The sequence below is a fragment of the Cajanus cajan genome, chromosome 11 (assembly GCF_000230855.2).
Source record: "Cajanus cajan strain Asha chromosome 11, NIPB_CcT2T_4, whole genome shotgun sequence".
Taxonomy (NCBI): domain Eukaryota; kingdom Viridiplantae; phylum Streptophyta; class Magnoliopsida; order Fabales; family Fabaceae; genus Cajanus; species Cajanus cajan.
Genome location: NC_138527.1, coordinates 28,580,554 through 28,600,693, shown reverse-complemented (window position 1 = coordinate 28,600,693; position 20,140 = coordinate 28,580,554). Strand labels below are relative to the sequence as shown.

Here is a 20,140-nt window from a genome sequence, read left to right as displayed (position 1 = left end):
AAGATTGTAAAAGCTATATATATATGAATAAAAATAGAATATTTATTTAATAGAGAAAGGATGGAAGGTAATTAATGTGGAAATTATTCCCCCAAAAAAGGAAAGATAGATTGGGTGAAAGCGAGTCGTAACCCGAACCGAATGTGGTGGTGATGGTGGTTGAAACAATTTTGACACCACTCAACCATTCAACCTTTGCCACAATCGCATTCCTCTCTCTATATTCTCGCTAGAGAGAGAACATCGCCGCCGCCGCCACCCTTCCGGCGATGACATACCACCGCCTCCCCTCATTCCTACGCCGTTGATGCGCCGATCCAACGCCCGCACTCGCGTCAATCGCAACAACAACAGCCAAATGGATCCGATCAAAATCCGCTCCACCAACCTCTTCGCCCGGAACCCTAAGCCCTCTTCTTCGCGCTCTCTCCTCATCTTCCTCCCCCTCGCTCTCTCCCTTCTTCTCATTCTCTCCTACTACGCGTTCTCCTCCTCCTCGCTCCGCGCCGCTTTCCGCTACCGGATAATCGTCGACGGCGGGAGCACGGGCACGCGCGTCCACGTGTTCAAGTACCGGTCGGACCGGGAGCTGGAGTTCGGGGAGGAGGGGCTGGCGTCGATGCGGGTCAACCCCGGGCTGTCGGCGTTCGCGGAGGATCCTGGTGGCGCCGGCGGGTCGGTGGCGGAGCTGGTGGAGTTCGGGAAGAGGCGGATCCCGAGGGCGAGTTGGGGGGAGACGGAGATTCGCTTGATGGCCACGGCGGGGCTGAGGATGCTCGACGCGGAGGTGCAGGAGAGGATTCTGGAGTCGTGTAGGAAGGTGCTGCGTTCCTCTGGGTTCAAGTTTAGGGACGAGTGGGCTTCGGTTATCACAGGTTTTGCTTCAGCTCTGTTTGTGTGTGTGTGTGTGTTTTGCAGGTTTTTTTTTTTTTTTTAATGGATCGGGGGCTTGTTTTTAGTGTGGCTGGTGAGGACCTGGATAACGAATGGGATTTGTGCAGGAAGTGTTGGGAATGACTCTGTGTGTTTTTTGTTGTTGTTGTTGTTGTTGTTTGTGAAATTGTTGGCATTGGGGAATGGAGAGAAGAAATTGTTGTGATTGATTGTGAGGAAATGGGGAGTGCGAATTGTTTCTCCTGTCGAGAAGGTTTTTACTTGGCTGACAGAGGTTTTACTCTGAATAGAGTAAAAGGGTAGACTGTGATGTTTTTGTCTGGAGTTCAATTGGTGTTTGTTGTTAATTTAATTGGAATGATGGGTGATTGAGTGGGATGTTGATGGAACTTTGCGTGTGGGATCTTTGTTGAGGGAATGACTGTTTTGTTGGTGTCCGTGAGGGCGGGGTTTGATGACTTGAGGGGGAAAGGTTCTTGTGCTGTTTTTGTGTGTGCATTTTTTAAGCTCTTTAACTGCAACCACATGGATTAGTTGCAAGTGATGGGCATTGGGCATGCAAGTTAGGGGAATTTAGGGGTTTTATTGAGGTTCTGACAGTATTAGCTTGGTTTTTGTTATGATGTTGTAGCTTTATGATGAACTTCCCTTTGCGTTCATTATGGAATCTGAGAGTTATCAATGATGTTGGTTGTGAAGATAGAAGCAGGATGAAGTCATATTTTTTAGAGGGAAGAATGTGGAAGACTAAGATGGAGAATCTTGATACAGTAGTATTTTTTTTATTAAAATATTAAAGGAAAATTATTTGCATAAAATTGAGTGGTGAAAGGTCATGCTTTAGATGTCTCAAGGATTTACAATGTAGTGAGCCCAATTGTCACGTCATCTCTTTCACTCTTTTGCTTTTGCTTTTTTTTTTTTTTTTTTCCAAGCACAGTTGGGCTGGCAATCATGCCTAAGTTCTTGTTGTCAGCAAAATCACGATGTAAATCTGATGTTTCTTTTGTTTTTCTCCATCTCCTTAATTGTGTAATACTTTGTTATTTTTAGAACCACCACAATGTCAGGATATTTTTGTTGGCTTCATTGCTTATTATGCTATTGTTGTGGATGTAAAGGTTCTGATGAAGGAGTGTATGCTTGGGTTGTTGCTAATTATGCACTTGGCACTCTTGGAGGTGATCCTTTGGATACAACTGGGATTATTGAACTTGGTGGTGCTTCTGCTCAGGTACAACTTCATGTTTTCTGATTACTTGATGTTCTAAAATGTTATTTTGTTGAATCCGAATTATTTATAACGTAAAGTTGTCTATGATTTGACTGCAATTGATTAGTGAGTTTTACAGCTAGTGTTTTAGAAAGGTCCGCCTTTCTGCCTTGGTTCATACTGTTGGGAAACATGACAAATGGATTTCTACCTTATTTTAGGTGACCTTTGTATCAAGAGAAGCAATGCTGCCTTCATTCTCACGAACTGTTAAATTTGGGAATACAACTTACAACCTTTACAGCCACAGCTTTCTTCATTTTGGCCTGGTGATTGTTATCTCTCTCTGCTGTGTTCTTGGCTTGATAACATGTGTGTATCTATAATCTATCAAAGTTCTGCATTGTAAATCACAATTCACAAATGATGTTAAACTGAAAAAAAATGTGAAGTTCAAATTTTGGCACCTATGCTTGAGTTTGACATTCAATTTGGTCCCTTCACAAAAAATACCTACATTTCAGTCCCCTACATGGGAAGACCTTGTTGAATCAGTTTTCTACCACCCCCCCCCTTGAAAATTCTTGCTTTGTCTAGTGTTTTAATCACTTGAATGCCATGTAGCACAAATGTCTGAAAAGTCAGAGATTTTCCAAGTGTTATAATAATAGGGACTGATTATTAACATTTTTTTATGTATGGACCAAATTAAAAAGGGTTTATAGGGACCAAAACTTTAAATTAATAAAAAAATTATAACAAATGATATATTTGTCTCGGTGCTGTCAATTTTTTAGTGGGGATAGTGAGTGATCACCATTTTATTTCTTTAATTTCCTGCCCTTTTGACTGTTCCCTTTTAATTCAATGTGATTTTCTTTGCAAGTAACATGGCTGATCATGTGTTCTATACACTTAGAATGATACCAGTGTTTCTGGCTTCCTTGTTGCTATTCATTTTGCAGAATGCTGCTCATGATTCATGGAAAGAAGCACTTGTATCAGGAGAATTTAACTTAGGTAATTAAATGTGCTGGATTGGTGTACTGATTTCTTTATATTCTTGACTTGATTAATGATATCTTTGAACTTCATTACCATACAGTATGATGGTTGGCAGTGATCTTTACAGTTTTGAAGCATGAAATTCTTCCAAGGCATTTATACTAACAGTATCATTTTCTTTAATAATTAAAAAAATAACAGTATTATACATGCTATAAACATCTTTCAGAAACATGTTCTGTGCTGCTGGTTTGATCTTTAAATTATTTACAATATCTCTGTTTTTCTGTACAACTGATATTAGTTTAAGTTAATGATCAAGTTCATCCCAGTTAAAATATTTGGTCATCCAACTTGATTCTTCTTTCTTATTCAAATGAAGTGCATTTTTCAAAGTTTTTAGGGGTGAAAAATGTTATTTACTTTTGTAGAACTCTATTTTAAATTTTAATGCAATGATGTTCCACTTCCACCAATTCTATGTTCATGCCTGCATATTTTCTCATCACCATGTTTTTGCAATTCAAATCTCATATATGAATTACTTGCTTTATCATTGTTGAACACAGCAATTTTTTATTTTTTATTTGCATGTTAAAATGTTATGATCTTTATAGAAAAAAGAGCTATTTGGTGGCTAACTGGCTATATTTTTATACTCCTTTAGATGTGCTATGTGCCATGGATTTTTTTCCTTTTTTTAGTTTTCAAATGTTTCACTTGGATTTGGCAGCCTGCCTCCTTTTTCTCTGGTGTAACAACTATTTTCAGGCATAGAGCAGAATTGCATAATCTCTTCAGATGGTAAAATGGTTTTGTATTGATTCTTTACTCTCCTCAGTGCAGCTTCTCAATCTCTTCAAGAAGGGTTGCGGATTGATCCTTGTACTCCTGCAGGATACTCTTATAATGTTGAGTCATGGAAGTTTCCTCCTAGCTCAGAGAGTGCAAAAAAACAATATCAATCCACTGTTCAAACAAGGGGAAACTTTTCAGAGTGCAGATCTGTAGCACTTAAAATGCTACAAAAAGGGAAAGGTCATATTTATTACAATTTTGAATTGTTAGATTCTCTTTGAAATGAGATTTTATTCACTGTTGTTTTTGTATTAATGTTGGTTATTTCATTTTTTATTTATGCAGAATCATGTTCCTATCAGCATTGTGACATAGGATCAACTTTCATACCAAAGCTTCAGGGGAAATTTTTGGCCACAGAAAATTTCTTTTACACATCAAAGGTTCTTTTTATGCTTAATACATGTTTCTTTTATTGTGGTCTCTATAATTGTGCATTTTTTTTGGTGTCTTAAAGGGATGCATTAGAGAATGGAGCTAAGAATAATTTACTGTAATTCTATTATTTCTCGAATAGCTGCATGCAGCATGCTCAGTTCTAGTTTTCTTATTTTGATTATTGATTGAAACATCATTATCACGCTGATTTTTTATTCTTTGTTTGCATTAGTTTTTTGGATTGGGGCCTAGGTCCTATCTGTCCAATTTGATAAAGGCTGGGCAACAATTCTGTGGAGAGGATTGGTTAAGGATGAAGGGAAAATATGTATCCCATGATGAGGAAGATTTACTTCGGTATTGCTTCTCTTCAGCATACATTGTTTCTCTGCTTCATGACAGTCTTGGAATTGCTTTGGATGATGAGAGGTATTCCTGCTTGTTTTTCTTTTTAGGTATTTGAATATATAAAGGTTGATAATATCATTGGCATTGAACATTTAGTCCCATTCATAGCAAATCCCATTAATTTTCTGCAATTTGGTTAAGTGAAACCAAAATGCCCTTCTTGTTTGTAGCCATATACTGGTCTCCCTTGATGTGAATTATATTAGCTTCCATTTGTAAAATATTTTAAAATTTAAATTTCCCAATTTAACTACCCTTATTTTTCAAGTATGAGGAAAAGCCCTAGAGACCACTTTCTTTCTTGAATTTCCAATGAAAACCTCTTCCTACTCTCTCCTCCCCATCAAAACCCAACCATGGGGAAAATGATAAAAAGGTATAAAAGGCGATTCAACAAGCCCATGGAAAGCTGTAGAATGGGTTCAAGGCAATTGCTGGTGTGCTAAGCCTGGTTTGCAGGGAAGAGAAATTCAGGGTAGTTGTGTGGTCTGTCTGGAAGGGAGAGTGATGGGGCACCTTCCCTTTTTCTTTTGAAACTGGAGCTCAAGATTTACTGGTTTCTTTCCATGGATTGCAATGCAAGTGGATCAGGGCTGGATTGAGGTTGGTGATTGACCAAATGGGTTCTTTGTTGGGTGGAGGATGACTTTTCAATTCAGGGGCTAGGTGATTTATTAGCGTCAAATGCTAGTAGCCAATGCTGTGGGCACAGCCACCATCTCTCACTTCTTAATCCTAGTTGAAGACCATAATGAGGGGCTTATTGGCTTGATGGAAGTTGGAGTTATTTTGGGCTTGGCTCAATGAATGTTATTGTACAAGGGGATTGAGTCCAGTAATGATTTTCAGATTATGGTGTTTGGGTACTTTTAGAGTGGACAAATTAATAATTTTGGTCGAGGCTTGGTTGTTTACAGAGAAGGATGGTGCTCTGCTGGTTAAATTGGTGTTTATATGCTGTTTTGGTGGTTGAACAGGGAAGAGTCGGTGTTCAGGTTGTGTGTAGGCCTGTAGGCTAGATGGATGGAAGCTTCATAGTTTGGTGACTTGTGAATTGTGATAGTTCAGTGGTTTAACTCTGGGGCAGCAAGGGAAAAGGTTATAGGATGGGTAAGGAGTAGGGAAGTGGAACAAAAAGGAAAGGATAAGAAATGAGGAAACAAGCCTATTTTAAGGACAGAAAGGGTAGTTTAGTCACTTCATGTCATCTACATTAAAATGCAGAGTACGTTTGTGAACAAAGAGGGTATTGTGTTATATTTTTGAAACTTGGGAAGTGAGCAAGATTGTCAAAATTGAGGTCCTAAGTCAGATTGGAAGAGAAACACAACACTATTGTAACATTGATCATTATATCCTACTTGAAATGCACAATTATATTCAAAAATATTATATATATATATATATATAGATAGATAGAGGAGAGATCCGTTTACTCTAGGAGTAAGTCTACCTAGACTTACTCTGTTCAATAACCCATGTTCTACATCAAATTTCAACGATCGAACCGTTGAATTTAAGGTTCTTAATGCATAGATCAAATCTGCAAATTTTTAAAAAATTTGAAAACCATTTGATACTTCATTTCATTAATTCAAATCGACGGATAATCATAAAATCATTTTATATATTGATTTGAATTAATGAAACGAAGTATCAAATGGTTTTCAAATTTTTTAACAATTTGCAGATTTGATTTATGCATTAAGAACTTTAAATTCAACGGTTGGATCGCTGAAATTTGATGTAAAACATGAGTTATTGAACGGAGTAAGCCTAGGTAGAGTTACTCCTGGAGTAGACAGATCCCTCCTCATACATATATATATATATATACACACACACATACATAAAATAACAAAGAAGCAAAGTGACCTTAAAACTACAGCCAACATTTAGTCAATCTTCAATTAGAAATGCATAAAAAAGCCACAACTAATAAGGTTTAACTACCCAAGAGAAGGGAAACAAAATCAATTTTTACTACATACCGTCTGCTTTTAAGCCACACCTGGCAAAATGTAATTTGAGGGAACCACCACCACCAAACCTGCAAGCAACTAAAAGGAGAAATGAGTATTTGACTAAATGTGGAAACAACCAGCAAGGCATAACACCAACTGCCAGCCACAACTAAGTTTGAAGGAGATAAGAGCTCAACTGACTGCAGCTGCAAACAAGTTTGAACCAACCACCCAGAAATTGATGAACTGGTCGTCAATATGAACAACCCCCTCTCCCTGTTGTGGATTAAAAATGAACAAAAGCCACAGATTGAATCACAAAACAGAGATCATGTCAAAATGGATGAAAGCAAAATAGGGCTCCAAGTCCGGTGGGCTTTTGGTTTTTTTTTTTGTTTTTTTGGGAAAAATGACATCACCAATGCATGATGGGTATGTCCTATTCCACCAATCCCATGCCTAAACATGATGATCCCACACAAACTACCTAGATCTTGTTTTGGATATGATCAATATTATTGAGCATCACATAAGTTGAAGAATTGTGTGATCTCATGAGTATGGTTGTGATTTTGACTACCTTGGTAGCAAGTGTAATTTGCCCAAAATTCTTCAATGTTGTGTTCTATGATTCTATTGGGTGTATGTTGCCACATTTGACACCTCATAACTCCGTTACAATTAGATCTCCTCTGCTGTCATCAGATGCACCCATGGTTATATGTATATTGAAATAGAAATCACTGTTTCTCCAAGAGGGATAGATCTGCTCTGATGGCATTTTTCAATTTGGGTGCCTCTATTTTCCTGGGTTCAATTGGTAACTGTCTTTTCATTCATGTTTGTGTGCTTGCGGTTGCTCTTGTCCATTTCGAGTTGGAATTGCATATATGTTTTATAACTTAATGTTTCTTCATGTCAATGCATTTCTGTGTTTTTGGCTGAATCTTACTGACTGGAATTGCTGTTGGCCAGGATCAAGGTTGCTAATCAGGTGGGAAGTATTCCGCTTGATTGGGCTTTAGGAGCTTTTATTCTGCAAACAACAGCTGATGCCGATATACAGAACCATAACTGGATTTCCACCATTTACAGTGATGAATCACCTACTCTCCTCTCAATTATTGGAATTTTTATGATGTTGTTAACGGCATGGTCTATATCTAGGTGGAGGAAACCTCAGTTGAAGACAATTTATGATCTAGAAAAAGGACGATATATAATCACGCGTGTTGGTAGATAATGCTTGAAGTAGAGAAGATTGTGGTTCTTGGTTTCCATACGTGGAGGCACCATTGTGATAATGATGAAAAGTTTTATCCTTTCTAACTTGATGGCCACTTCATACTATTGAAGGCCATGCCAGCGAGGTCTCAAATTGTAAATCATTGGATTTTGGATGCAGTATGTGGAGTTGCGCTTGCTGAGGAACTAGTGTAGAGTAGCACGTTTCTTTGTGTTAGTGGAATCAAGAAATTGAATGTTATGCCACTCGCTTTACTGGATATAGATAACAGTAAGGCAAGAAGTGGAGCAGGTCAGCTTAGGAATTGCGAGGGGGAACTGGATGCTGCATCCAACAGAAGACACCTTGTTATGTCGCCTTTGTACCAAACACTGCGTAAAAAAAATTCTGTATTGATGTTTTCCAATTGCTACATACAAAGAAAGTTTTCTTCATATCATACTCGGAAGTTAGATTTGCAGAATGACTGCCGAGTTTGGAACTCTTATTTTGGATATAAATTAAGGACAATTAAAGCGAATTAGTGTGGTTAATGGTTGTCATTGTTCATGATTTTCTGGACTTAACTTCGAAGTTTAATAATTAGATTAGGTAAGATATTTTCTCATTAGTTTGTGCTGTAAGCAACAAATATGTTTCGTATAACGAGATACGCGTCATGATATACCCTACGATTGGCCGAAAATCAAAAAAATGGTTCACAAAAAATTCGAAAAAGTAACCATGTGAAACAAAACCAATCCGATTTAAAATGGGATCTCAACCACATGAGATCGACGCCATTCGAATAGCATTAGAAAATAGTTGATCCTGTTTGTTATCAATAGAATTGTTGATTAATTAATGGTTCATTTTGGTTGATTGGAGCTTTGCTGAAGTTTAACTGACAAAATGCAATTGTCCTTTTGCTCTAACATCTAATTTTTAAGGGGGCATTCTCCATAATATGCTTCACCCTTCATTGTTCTAACCGTAAACAGTACATCATAGGCTTGTTATCAACAAGTCCTATATTGCTGTTGTTCTATATGTTGTATTAAGAATTTACAACTTGCAAGGTCTATAAATTCAGTATGGTCCTACACTAGTTACACAAACAAAAATGAGGTTATATTTTTATTAATTCAAATTTAAATATTCCAGTTTTTTTTTTTAAAAAAAAGTTTCACAGGTATCTAGGCATCCGTACTGTTAGCCTCATAGGACACTAAAAAATGGACGTATCTAAGCATACAAAATACCTATACATCTAAGCATCCAGAATTTTAAGATTGACCAAATCTACTGTATGATTATTAAACACCTTTAGTGAGGATGCTAACATACACAGCATGAAGTTTTTGTGTTTTCTTTCTTCTATTTTTGTAAATGCTTAGTGTCAATATGTAGTCCTATATTGCTCGAGACTTTAGAGTAGCACTGGCACACGTGGCAGTGGACCTAGTCCAGCTTAAAATTTCTTCTCCGTTTCATTGTAAATCTTGTGGTACCTAGTCTTTCCTAATGTCATAAACAAGTTTTATTATGTTCCTTATTCTTAAAAAAAGTCTGTTAAGTAATTGAAGAAATAGTAACACACATTAACATGACGTATGGGACAAAAATTAAAAATAAGTACCAAACGGGCTTGAGGAAATTACACTTTTGCAACACCGAATAACAATTGACCACTTATATAATATCAATGCTATCAAAGTAAGCACTTATGCATGAAACGCAAGTTCGATTTAACAAACTATGTTCCTTACGGTAGTTAGACAAGAAATGTTGCATTTGCCTTTAGGCCTACAAGATAGGAATCAACTACTCCAATTTGATCATAGAATTTGTAGGAAACGAAGAGGCTATAATTGCATGGTACCTATAGTTTACTACAAAACACCAACCATTTCGTAGGTTAGTGCGATAAATTTTCAAAGAAACCCATTTTTGAATCAGATCATGCAAATAGAAGCTACATAACTCAGTGCAACACTTTATTACCACGTCCAATATTATTTCAAGGCACCATGTGTGTGAGTGTGAGTGCAACGTGTATATATAAGAGTTTCCTTGGTTCCAACATGCTTGAAATTCTAGAAACAACATCCTTAATTTTCCCACTATTGTTAGCTTCACAAAAGCATAGGCCATGTTGAATGTTGACGTAATTGGGAACAAAAAGAGGAAGAGGTGTGGGAGGGTTTTTAGGTTCAAAAACTTTGGTGAACCTGGATACCCCGTTATGTTTACGGGGCCATTTCGTGAGAACGTTAATGCATTACTTGAGTATGCGAATTTGGAGAGTAATTTAAGCATGGGAATGCCAATGTGGTCTTTTCAACTTGAAGTTCATCACCACCCACCTTTGCATATCTTATTGTTTGTGATTGAAGAGCCAATAGAAGCAGCACTCAATCGTCATTGCAAGCATTGTCAATACATTGGTAATGTTAATAAATATATGGTTTTGTATTGTAATTAATAGCATGAAGAATGCTAAAAATTAATTATTGATAACACATTTATGATATATTCTTTTAGTTTGAAGATTTAATGGCCAAATACTATAAAGAATTTTACATTATTGACCAGTAAAAAATTATCATTGATATAATTTTTAAAGTAAATTCGTAAAAGTTAACAAATTTATTGTAAATGATAATTGTGATCAAATGACATCGTAAAATTATATTACATTGATAATAAATATTTTTTTTCTTCCTTTGAAGATACTAATATCTATTGGCCGAAAACTAAAAAAAAAAAGTCTTAATTTCGATTTAATAAATATTTCATGATTATGTATTTTTGATAAATTTCCATTAATAATAAAGAGTACATACAAAACTCTATTTATTATTGACTGGAATTCTTGTAAAACTTATCAAATTAGAAGTAAATTTTAGTAAACAAAATTCAAAGAATGTGTTAGAAAAAAGTACTATAAGAGAATGTGTACCAACTTTTTCCTTAATAGCATTCATTCATGGTTAGAAACTAGTTACATGATGATATGTGTAACTTATTGATATGTTTATTTACATAAATGTATCATCTTAATTACTTCAATTTTTGTTGGATTTGAATTTAGCACAGGCTGGGGCAACCATTTCATTTGCAATAAGAAGTACCACTTCGTGTTGCCCTCAAAGGAGGCACTGGCAACCTGCAGGAGCTGTGAAGGATGCTGTGATGCAATTGCTACAATTAATAATGGTAAGTCAAAATTAATTGAATTACAGGGTCATATGCTGCATGGTGTTTTTCACTCTAATGGATTCGGGCATTTGCTATGTGTCAATGGATTGGAAATGGGTTCGAATTTGGCTGGGAACCAGATCATGGAGTTTTGGAACCGTTTGTGCTACGGATTGCAAGCAAGGTTAATCCACTTCCATCACTCTCTTTGTATGTGAAAGTTTTAATACAAATTTACTGTTGAAAAATTTTAATTAGTTCTTTAACTAAAAAAAACAAAAGTTTATAATAAAGCTTTTGATCTTTTACAATTTTTTTCGGTAACTAGGTCTTTATAATAAATAAAATTGTCACAAATGGCAATTTAAGACGGTCATAATTTTATAAATTAACTTCAAAGGTTCAATTACAAAACCTATATTGATATTATGGTGTAAGTATACCACAATTTTAACTATGAAAAACCAATAATTCTTCTTAATATCACTAGATTTTTTTTACGACTAAAGACTAGTTATGTAATTATAATTAGTTAAAACTACTTATAGTTTAAATTTGTATAACAATTCTTTAATTGGATCTCCATTGTCAACTTTAACATGTCATTGACATCCTATTCAATAGTATTGATGATATTTTCCTATTTTACTACTTTTATTACCAAAAACAAATCCTATTAATTCACATAGTGTTCTCTATTTGTGTATAATATGTAGCATTTACTTTACATATTTTTGTGTTTATTTATATGAAATAAAAAAAATATTAGTAACATTTCATAAATATTTTTAACTAAAATGTATTATATGAAATGAACGAGTCTTGTTTGTTTCTAATAAATTGTTTATAATTTTATAATTTTTAGTAAATTGTAATTAGTTATAATTTTCAAGATCAAGTCTTATTCTTTTTACCAAATTCTCATTTTATCAAGATTGATCATAACTTTCACTTTTTACGATCTATCTTTATATTAAAAGAAAGTGTTACAATCTATATTTAATACTGTTTTTTTTATTGGATTCTATAATTTCACATTTGTATTTTATTGTAACTGTTTTATGTTCTTTGTTCCTTTCTTCCAAGAAAAATAAATGAAGGAAAAACATTGGTATGCTAGTTATGTATTTGCCAAGTGACTAGGGTGTAATAATATGAATGGTAAAGAAAATATGTCAAATGAGTGTTACTTTTTATATCATAAAGACCAAATGAATCGATACTTTTTGAACAAAAATAATATAAACACTTGTGTAAAAAAAAGTGACATGCAAAGATTTAATTTAGTGAGACTAATGAATTTGTACTTTACATGATAGGAAAGTGAGTTTGAATGATATTTCACAAAAGAGAGGAATGGAACTAAGACTTGTGAATGGAATAGCATACAATGAGCCATGGTTCGGTCGTTGGGGTTACAAATTTGGTCGAGGGTGCTTTGGTGTGACTCAATCCATGTACCACAAGGCCATAGAGGCAATAAGAAGCATGCCATTATGCTTGATCATACATCACATTGGCAATTCCAACCATGACATCCCCATCATCTTCTCAAGGTACCAAACCCTTTCAGATCAGTCCCTAGTGACCCTTGGTGACCTATTTCATTACATGTTAGACCTCAAATCTCGCCTTCCTCGTGAAACATGCATTGGTTCCTATAACACAAGTTCCTTATTGCTTGAAACTAATTGTAGATGGTCCCCTAAAAGAATTGAGATGGCAACACGAGTCATTGTTGAGGCACTCAAAAGAACCGAATTTAGATGGGTTTCAAGGCAACAAGTTAGAGACACTGCTCGTGCATACATTGGTGACACGGGTTTGCTAGATTTTGTCTTGAAGTCACTAGGAAACCATGTTGTAGGAAACTATTTGGTTCGTCGAAGCTTGAACCCTGTCACAAAAGTCTTGGAATATTGCTTAGAAGATATTTCTAATGTGTACCCTTGCAATGAAGGCTTGGTCATGAGTAACAAAGTCAAGGACAAGTACAAGATCACAAGAGCTCAACTAATGAAGGACATGATTTTTTTGTACAAGTATATTCTCACAGAACCAAAACCAATGATGGGGTCAGAATTTCTCTCAGCTATATCATTGGCTGCTAGGATAATTCTTGATGCCAAGTTTTTCATTAAGGATTACTTTGGAGATGTTCCTTACCAATTTGAATTAGGCTCGGAAGGAAAACTCACCCTTTATTGTACAATTTTGTTGAGGGGTAATGAGTACCTAAACAAGGCCATTATGCCACCCCATGAATGTATCACACTGAAGAACAATGCTACTATCAATGACTTGAGGCTAGAAGTTGAGAGGAACTTCAGAGAAATCTATTGGGGGTTAAGGAATTTTGTGGTGGAATCAATTGGGAACTTGAATGCCAACAATGGGGTACAAATGGTTTTTGGGCTAATTGAAGTGGGTGGAAAAGTGGTGCTTGAGGGTTGGGATGGTGGCATTGGAATAAACATGATTGAGCAAATATGTGAAAGTGATCCAAACAATGGTACTGTGGAATGCATTTGTGGAACTATAGATGATGATGGTGAAAGGATGGTCTCTTGTGATATTTGTGAAATTTGGCAGCACACTAGATGTGTTCGAATTCCAAATGATGAAGAAATTCCCCATATTTTTTTGTGTATAAAGTGTGAACAAGAAATTGTTATGTTCCCTTCATTGCCATAAATGTTTAATGGTTGATCATTCACATGTTCTTTCTTCTGGGATTGAAACATGTCTTTCATAGTTTCAAGGATGCCTTTAAGGTTGAACAAGTATGAATTATTTTTTTAGTTACATTGATTTTGTGTAAATTTAATCCTTGCTTATAAAATTATTTCTTTCTATTTCAGTTTACGCACGATCATATTTAAAAAGAAAAATTCTTTTATTGTTGTACATTCCTACTTCTATCTTATTTCTTTTTTATTTTTGAGAAATGTTAACAATATTTTGTCAAACACTCTTTATTATTGACCCAAATGTATTAGAAATCACAAATTTTATAGGTTACATATTTCATTTATTGAGTCTTTATCATAATTTAGTGATGGGTTACCATTTTCATTTGTCAATGAAAGATGTATTTCCAAAGCCAAAATATCATGGATTGTTTACCTTCACAAAGTGGAAAATGAAATGGGTCACACCCAAAATACATTGCATTTGGATTGAAGTTTTTGAGCAAGTCACCAAGGCTGGTACTTGGGCTCATGGGCTTCACCAATGTTTCACTTTTCAGTCAAGCACTCTAACATAATAACATTATGATGACATCAATCAATAAAGGCTATTTATTTTATTTTATTGGGCCAAAATAATGACTATTAGACCCAATAATAAAAATTGCTAGGCAGAAAAAAAACATCAACAATGGGTAATGCTAATAAAAATAGATCTTGATGAAAAGAAAACAATCAGTCAGTACATAATAAATTACCAGAGTAATTTTACATCAAATATATGTCACTATTTTCACTACAAATAACTTGTATCAATGGAACAATAAACTGAATACATATTATCTAAGAATGTATTACTACAGTAAATTGTAGAGTTGAACTAATCAATGGGACAATGGAAAAGGTTGCAAATCTGAACCAGTAGCAGACAAAGAGATTCCTTATCTTCCCACATCTTTTTATTTTATGCACAAGTTTAATCATGCATGATTATGGATATTCTGAAAAACAAGGAAACATATATAATGGTTGCTATTAATTATTATTATGATTGTTATATATGGCAATGTCAGATATACCCTTGACCTTGACCCACCTCTCATATGCACCCATGATCTAATTTTTGTTGTTAAGGCTTCAACTTAACAAGTGCACGTGTCTTAAAGGATCCACATAAAACTAGTTGATGCATCACTAGTGTAATCTTCAGAACCAAATGCTATTAGCTCATACACTCACATTAATTAGGGTGGTTTTCATGATCATACAGGCCCCATTCTTCATCACAAAATTTTAACTGTATCATTAATATTTTAAATGAAGAAATCTCGAGAGAGACAAGTGGCAACAAAATAGAAAGCAATTATTGTCTCCTTCAACTGAAATGAACAAAAGAAAAAGAATAAAAAGATAATGAAATATTCTTCATGCCTTGGTTGGCTTTTTTTAATGCTATGGTGGAATTCATAAGCAACCATTTTTGAACTTGGGTTGTTGGGTGCCTACTGTTTTAAATTTGCCTTATTAATAGTGAAAGAAGGTTTCCAAAACAAAATTTTGACTTTATCATCCATTTTGGATCGTACTACCTACCCATCACCTACAACTCTATATATCACTGAGAAGTGTGGGCATAAAAATAAAGGGAGAAAAAGTTAGATGAGAAATAAAACATGGTGAAGGAAACTTATAAAAGTCATGGACATAAAGTTAGAAAATTGGAAAATAAATAATATATACACTCTACAATGTATAATTTTTTTATATTGACTTCTGATTATAAATTTTTGTGTGTGATAAATTTGTTGGTTTTTATAATACGTAGTATTATCAATTAAATCACGTGAGAGTTTTTTTTTTTTTTTTTATGAATAACAATGTAAAAGAAATTATATTGATAATATATATTTATTAAACTCAAATAATCTTCTTATTTTTCATGAAGCTGCTACATTTTATTTTATTTTTATTTTTATGGCAGCTTCTGTCTTCTCTTTATAATTAGAAATAGAGACTTAGGGTTTAGGGTTTAAATTGGTTATTAAACTCAAGCAACTTATAAATTGGCTATTAAACTCAAGCAACTTAAACGGGCCATTAAAGAGTTATTATGCAAATTACTGATATAAATAACTACATAAAGGTTACTTAATTATTAAAAAAAATACTTAATAAGGGTTATTGCGTGAGTATAGAGATCAATTAAGACTCATTAAAAATAAGTTTAGAATTTAAGTTAGTTTTTATTATTTGAGTAAAAAAATAGTTTAATATGATAAAAGAGACACGTTAAAAGAAACTTAAAATTTCAAATTGAATTAAATATTGTATGGAACATTTTGTTTTATTCATAGAAAAATTTAATAATAATAATAATAACAAAGTTTGAACTTAAACTTTATATATCATTTAAACTTTTATCATAAAACTGACTTTAGTAGTTGATATTGCATTGTAGATCCTAATATTTTGATAGGAAGGAATAAATACGGGAAAAATAGAATGAATGAAAATAGAAAATAAAATTAATAAAATAAATAATTATAGGTGAGAAATAAGTATTTGGTTTTAAAAAAATAGGAAAAAAATAAATAATTTTTATTTCATCAATTATATCAAAGGATTTAATCAATTAAAAAGAGGATTTCACATCTAAAAACAAATCATAATTGTTTATCAACCTTTGATAACAAAAGCATGTTCACTGTAGAATTTTCATGTAGATTTGCAGAGAAATAAAAAAAAATGTGTCTTACAGATTTTTTCTCATCTCTTATTTTCACAAAAGTATATATACACCATGTCCTATTTTCTTTCTATTTCTTAGATATCAATCTGATCCTTAGAGATGACAAGAAAATATATACACGAGTGTCGCTAATTAGTGTAAAAGGATATATGGGATCTTTTTCCCCAAAATTGGGATTTTTCCCCCAAAAATAGGTGAGATTTTTTAAATAAAAAATGAATAATTCTTTAAAAAGTATGAAAATGAATAAGTTTACGTGAAAATTGTATTTCAAAATATGATTTCTATTTTCTTACCTTCAAATTAGTCATATTAGTCACGATTTCTTTATATGACTTGTTTCTTTATTTTTGGTTAAATTGGTGATTTTTTTATGAACAAAAATTTTGGAACTATATATTCAATCACAATTATCAAATGGGCTTAAGAATTAATCACTTAAGTAGTAATTTTAATAAGTAGATTCAACTCATGAGATATAAATAAGGTTTTATATCATTAAAATAAATAATAAATGAAGATTTGTAAAGTACATACAAATGTCATTGGTTAAATGCCTTGTAGATAATGATAAAATAAAATAAAATTATGAGAATGAAAATTTAAAGTTCACAAAATATTACCATTATGAAATTGTGTTTGTAAATATTCATCAATATTCATCAATAGACGAGATATGATCCTTTATGTTGATATTAGTCAGAGAGAGATACTACATGTCTCTATTATTTAAAAATAAAATTAAATAATTATTGATTAATTAGGGATTTACAAAATGTACAAAAAATACAATTTAAATAAAAAATAGTGGAAGAGATATAATGAGATAAAATAGTTTGAAAGTTATTATAAGAAAAAATTATCTAGTACATCAAATTAGACTATTATCTTTATATATGTTATAAATAAATATATTCCTATTAAACAACAATTTATATTTAACCCCAAGCGTGTGGTTCAGCGGTAGTGGTTGATCCACACTTAAGCAAGGTCAGGGGTTCGAATCCTGCCTTGTGTATACAGCCACGTTAAATTTTGGGATACTCTCCAGACGAACAAAGAAAAAAACAACAATTTATATTTTAGAATTTTTAAAAAAATATTAATTTCAGCAAAAATTTTCAAAGAAAAAGAAAACCTATTTTAGAAAAAAAAAAGGCTATAGATGGCTAACGGGCAGAATCAAAAACAGAAAGAAACCGACGTTTATCTACCAAGATGATAAATGTATATTGATACATCAACTTCTATATATCATTTTATTTTATGTTTTCCAAACAAAGTTCATAGAAATAAACTGTACGGACAAAAAATCCCGTGTAGCAACTTTGATAGTCTATTATTGTGGATTTTTTTTTTCATCAACATGATTCCCACAGTCTTAAAATTGAGAATTTATAATTTATCAACACTCGCGAAATTTATCAATTAAAACGTGACTAATATTTATTATTTGAAAAGCATAAAAATAATATAAATAATCTTAAAAATATAAATCATTATACATTTTAATTTAAAACTCAAAAAATATATTTGACTAATATTAAGATATATTTAGGAATAAAAATGATTATTTTTAGGAACTTAAATGAAACAATTAAAATTTAAAAAGATTTGTTCAAAATTTTCTTATTTTTCAATAGGGGTGTTCATGAATCGGATTTTTGAAAAATCCAAACTTAACTGAACTAATCCGTTTTATAAAAGTAGATTAGTTAACCAATCTATTTATTTATAAAGTGGATCAGTTTGATTCTTTTAAAATATGGATCGATTTTTTTGAAATTGGATCGATTTAATGCGGTGTAGTTATCCATTTTTTACTCATGTATGAATTGATTTTTTGTTTAAAACCAAACCGAATCAAACCGATCCAATGGATCAGATAACTGAACCGATTTTGTAAAATGGATTGATTTAGATTTTTTTTCAAAATTGATCAAATTTTTCAATACAGATCGAATCGATTATGGATCGATTTGGATCAATTTAGATTTTTTGTACACCCTTAATTTTCATATGTTAAAATGTTGATGACATAAATTTTCAAGAATCCAAATAATATTTTACCTGATTATTGTTCTTATTTAATTTGAATATTCATCATGGGACCTTTTTATCATTAATCTCAATCTATTTTGAGTTTTTTTTTTTGAAGTAATGTTTTAGGCCAAGGTGATAAACTCTTTTGATATTGGGTTTAGTTTTCACAAATAAAAAAAAGGACAAATTGTATTTTTTTTCCTTATATTTTTTATCCACAATTTTTGTCAATCTATTTTGCAATAAAGACATTTAGTCCTTTATTTTTAAAAATATGACATTTTAGTTCTATCATTAATTTGATGTTTATTGATCATTAAATTTTGACGTTATTTGGTTATTTATCACCACTTAAGTGACGTAACATTTATTTATGTGACATCTAGGGATAAAAATGAAAAAATAACATATAAAAGATATCTGTTTATATCTATTTATACAAGTGATTGATATTTATTTTATTAATAAAAATCTAATTTGCATATTTTTATTTTTTATTTTTTAAATGTCATATTACTAAATGATACATCCCTTACGTATGAGTGAATATTAAAATTTAACAATTAGTACATGTCAATTTAATAGGGGGACTAAAATTTTTTATTTTTAAAATCAAAGAGATTAAATGTCTCTGTTTTAAAATAGAAGAACCATTATAAATAGGTGGTTTTGGTGTAGTCACAATGACATAAAAAATTTATTTTAAAAGTTATATAAACCCTAAATAGATTTCATGATCAAATGGCCAGAATGTTAATGAGAAGCGAGAATTCTCCCATATTATAGTTAAATAAAAACCCTTAATCAATTTGTAGAAAAAAAACTAAAATTTTATGGAAAAAAGAGAAGGATGTATAGAAAATATGTCGAAAAGCATGCAGGAATAAAAAAGAAGGATGAAGATTTTTTTGACTAAGTAGGTTCAATATTAAAACTAATTACACAAATAGAATAGTATTGAAACTTTTTCTTATTTTAAGGTAGTTAATGTGGGTGTTGTGTTGGTCCGAGTGTACTAGAATCTAGAAAGGGGTTGAATAAATTCTATCCTAAAATTACTCTCTTTTTCACAATTCTTGAAAATTAACCAATCAAGAAATCTAAAATACAACATTTATGCAATTCGAGTAACAAACAACAGTAGATTACAAGGCTTATTACTGATGTAGCAGAATATCAAGGTATGAGTAGCGAGTTAATCACTTGTAATCAAGTTGATTTTATATTACCTTTCTTTTAATCAGATTCAATTACAAGAATTAAGATCAGAGTTGGTACAGTAATTGAAATTTCATTTTTCCAAATCTTTAAAACCTTTAAAACAAGAATTCAACAAGATTCTTTAAAGATAAGGGTTAGAAGATGAAGAACACATAAACTTATACTGGTTCAGTCACCCACTTGGCTTACATCTAGTTTTCCTTGATTTAGCACCCCACCAAATCAAAGATCATTCACTATAATATTGTTTACAAACACATTGCACACACAATATTACATGAATATCAAACA

The 20,140-nt window shown here is 32.6% G+C and overlaps 2 protein-coding genes across 4 annotated transcripts; both read left to right on the top strand.

The window, feature by feature from the left end:
• The first annotated feature begins 106 nt into the window (after positions 1-106).
• LOC109792790 (GDA1/CD39 nucleoside phosphatase family protein) lies at positions 107-8,499 on the top strand. 2 transcript variants are annotated; one of them, XM_083067575.1, is made up of 9 exons: positions 107-875; positions 2,016-2,128; positions 2,329-2,436; positions 3,073-3,127; positions 3,959-4,150; positions 4,256-4,353; positions 4,581-4,777; positions 7,696-7,814; positions 7,888-8,499. In XM_083067575.1, the coding sequence occupies exons 1-9, from the start codon at positions 308-310 to the stop codon at positions 7,905-7,907; spliced, it is 1,470 nt and encodes a 489-aa protein (XP_082923701.1). In that variant the 5' UTR covers positions 107-307; the 3' UTR covers positions 7,908-8,499. The 2 variants fall into 2 exon arrangements, with proteins under 2 accessions (XP_082923701.1, XP_082923700.1); XM_083067574.1 differs by having other exon boundaries at positions 109-875; positions 7,696-8,499.
• A 130-nt stretch (positions 8,500-8,629) lies between these two features.
• On the top strand, positions 8,630-14,006 carry MS1 (RING/FYVE/PHD zinc finger superfamily protein). 2 transcript variants are annotated; one of them, XM_083067573.1, is made up of 4 exons: positions 8,630-10,392; positions 11,045-11,330; positions 12,466-12,702; positions 12,844-14,006. In XM_083067573.1, exons 1-4 carry the CDS (start codon positions 10,098-10,100, stop codon positions 13,838-13,840), a joined length of 1,815 nt encoding a protein of 604 aa, XP_082923699.1. In that variant the 5' UTR covers positions 8,630-10,097; the 3' UTR covers positions 13,841-14,006. The 2 variants fall into 2 exon arrangements, with proteins under 2 accessions (XP_082923699.1, XP_020207807.1); XM_020352218.3 differs by having other exon boundaries at positions 12,466-14,006.
• Positions 14,007-20,140: the final 6,134 nt, after the last annotated feature.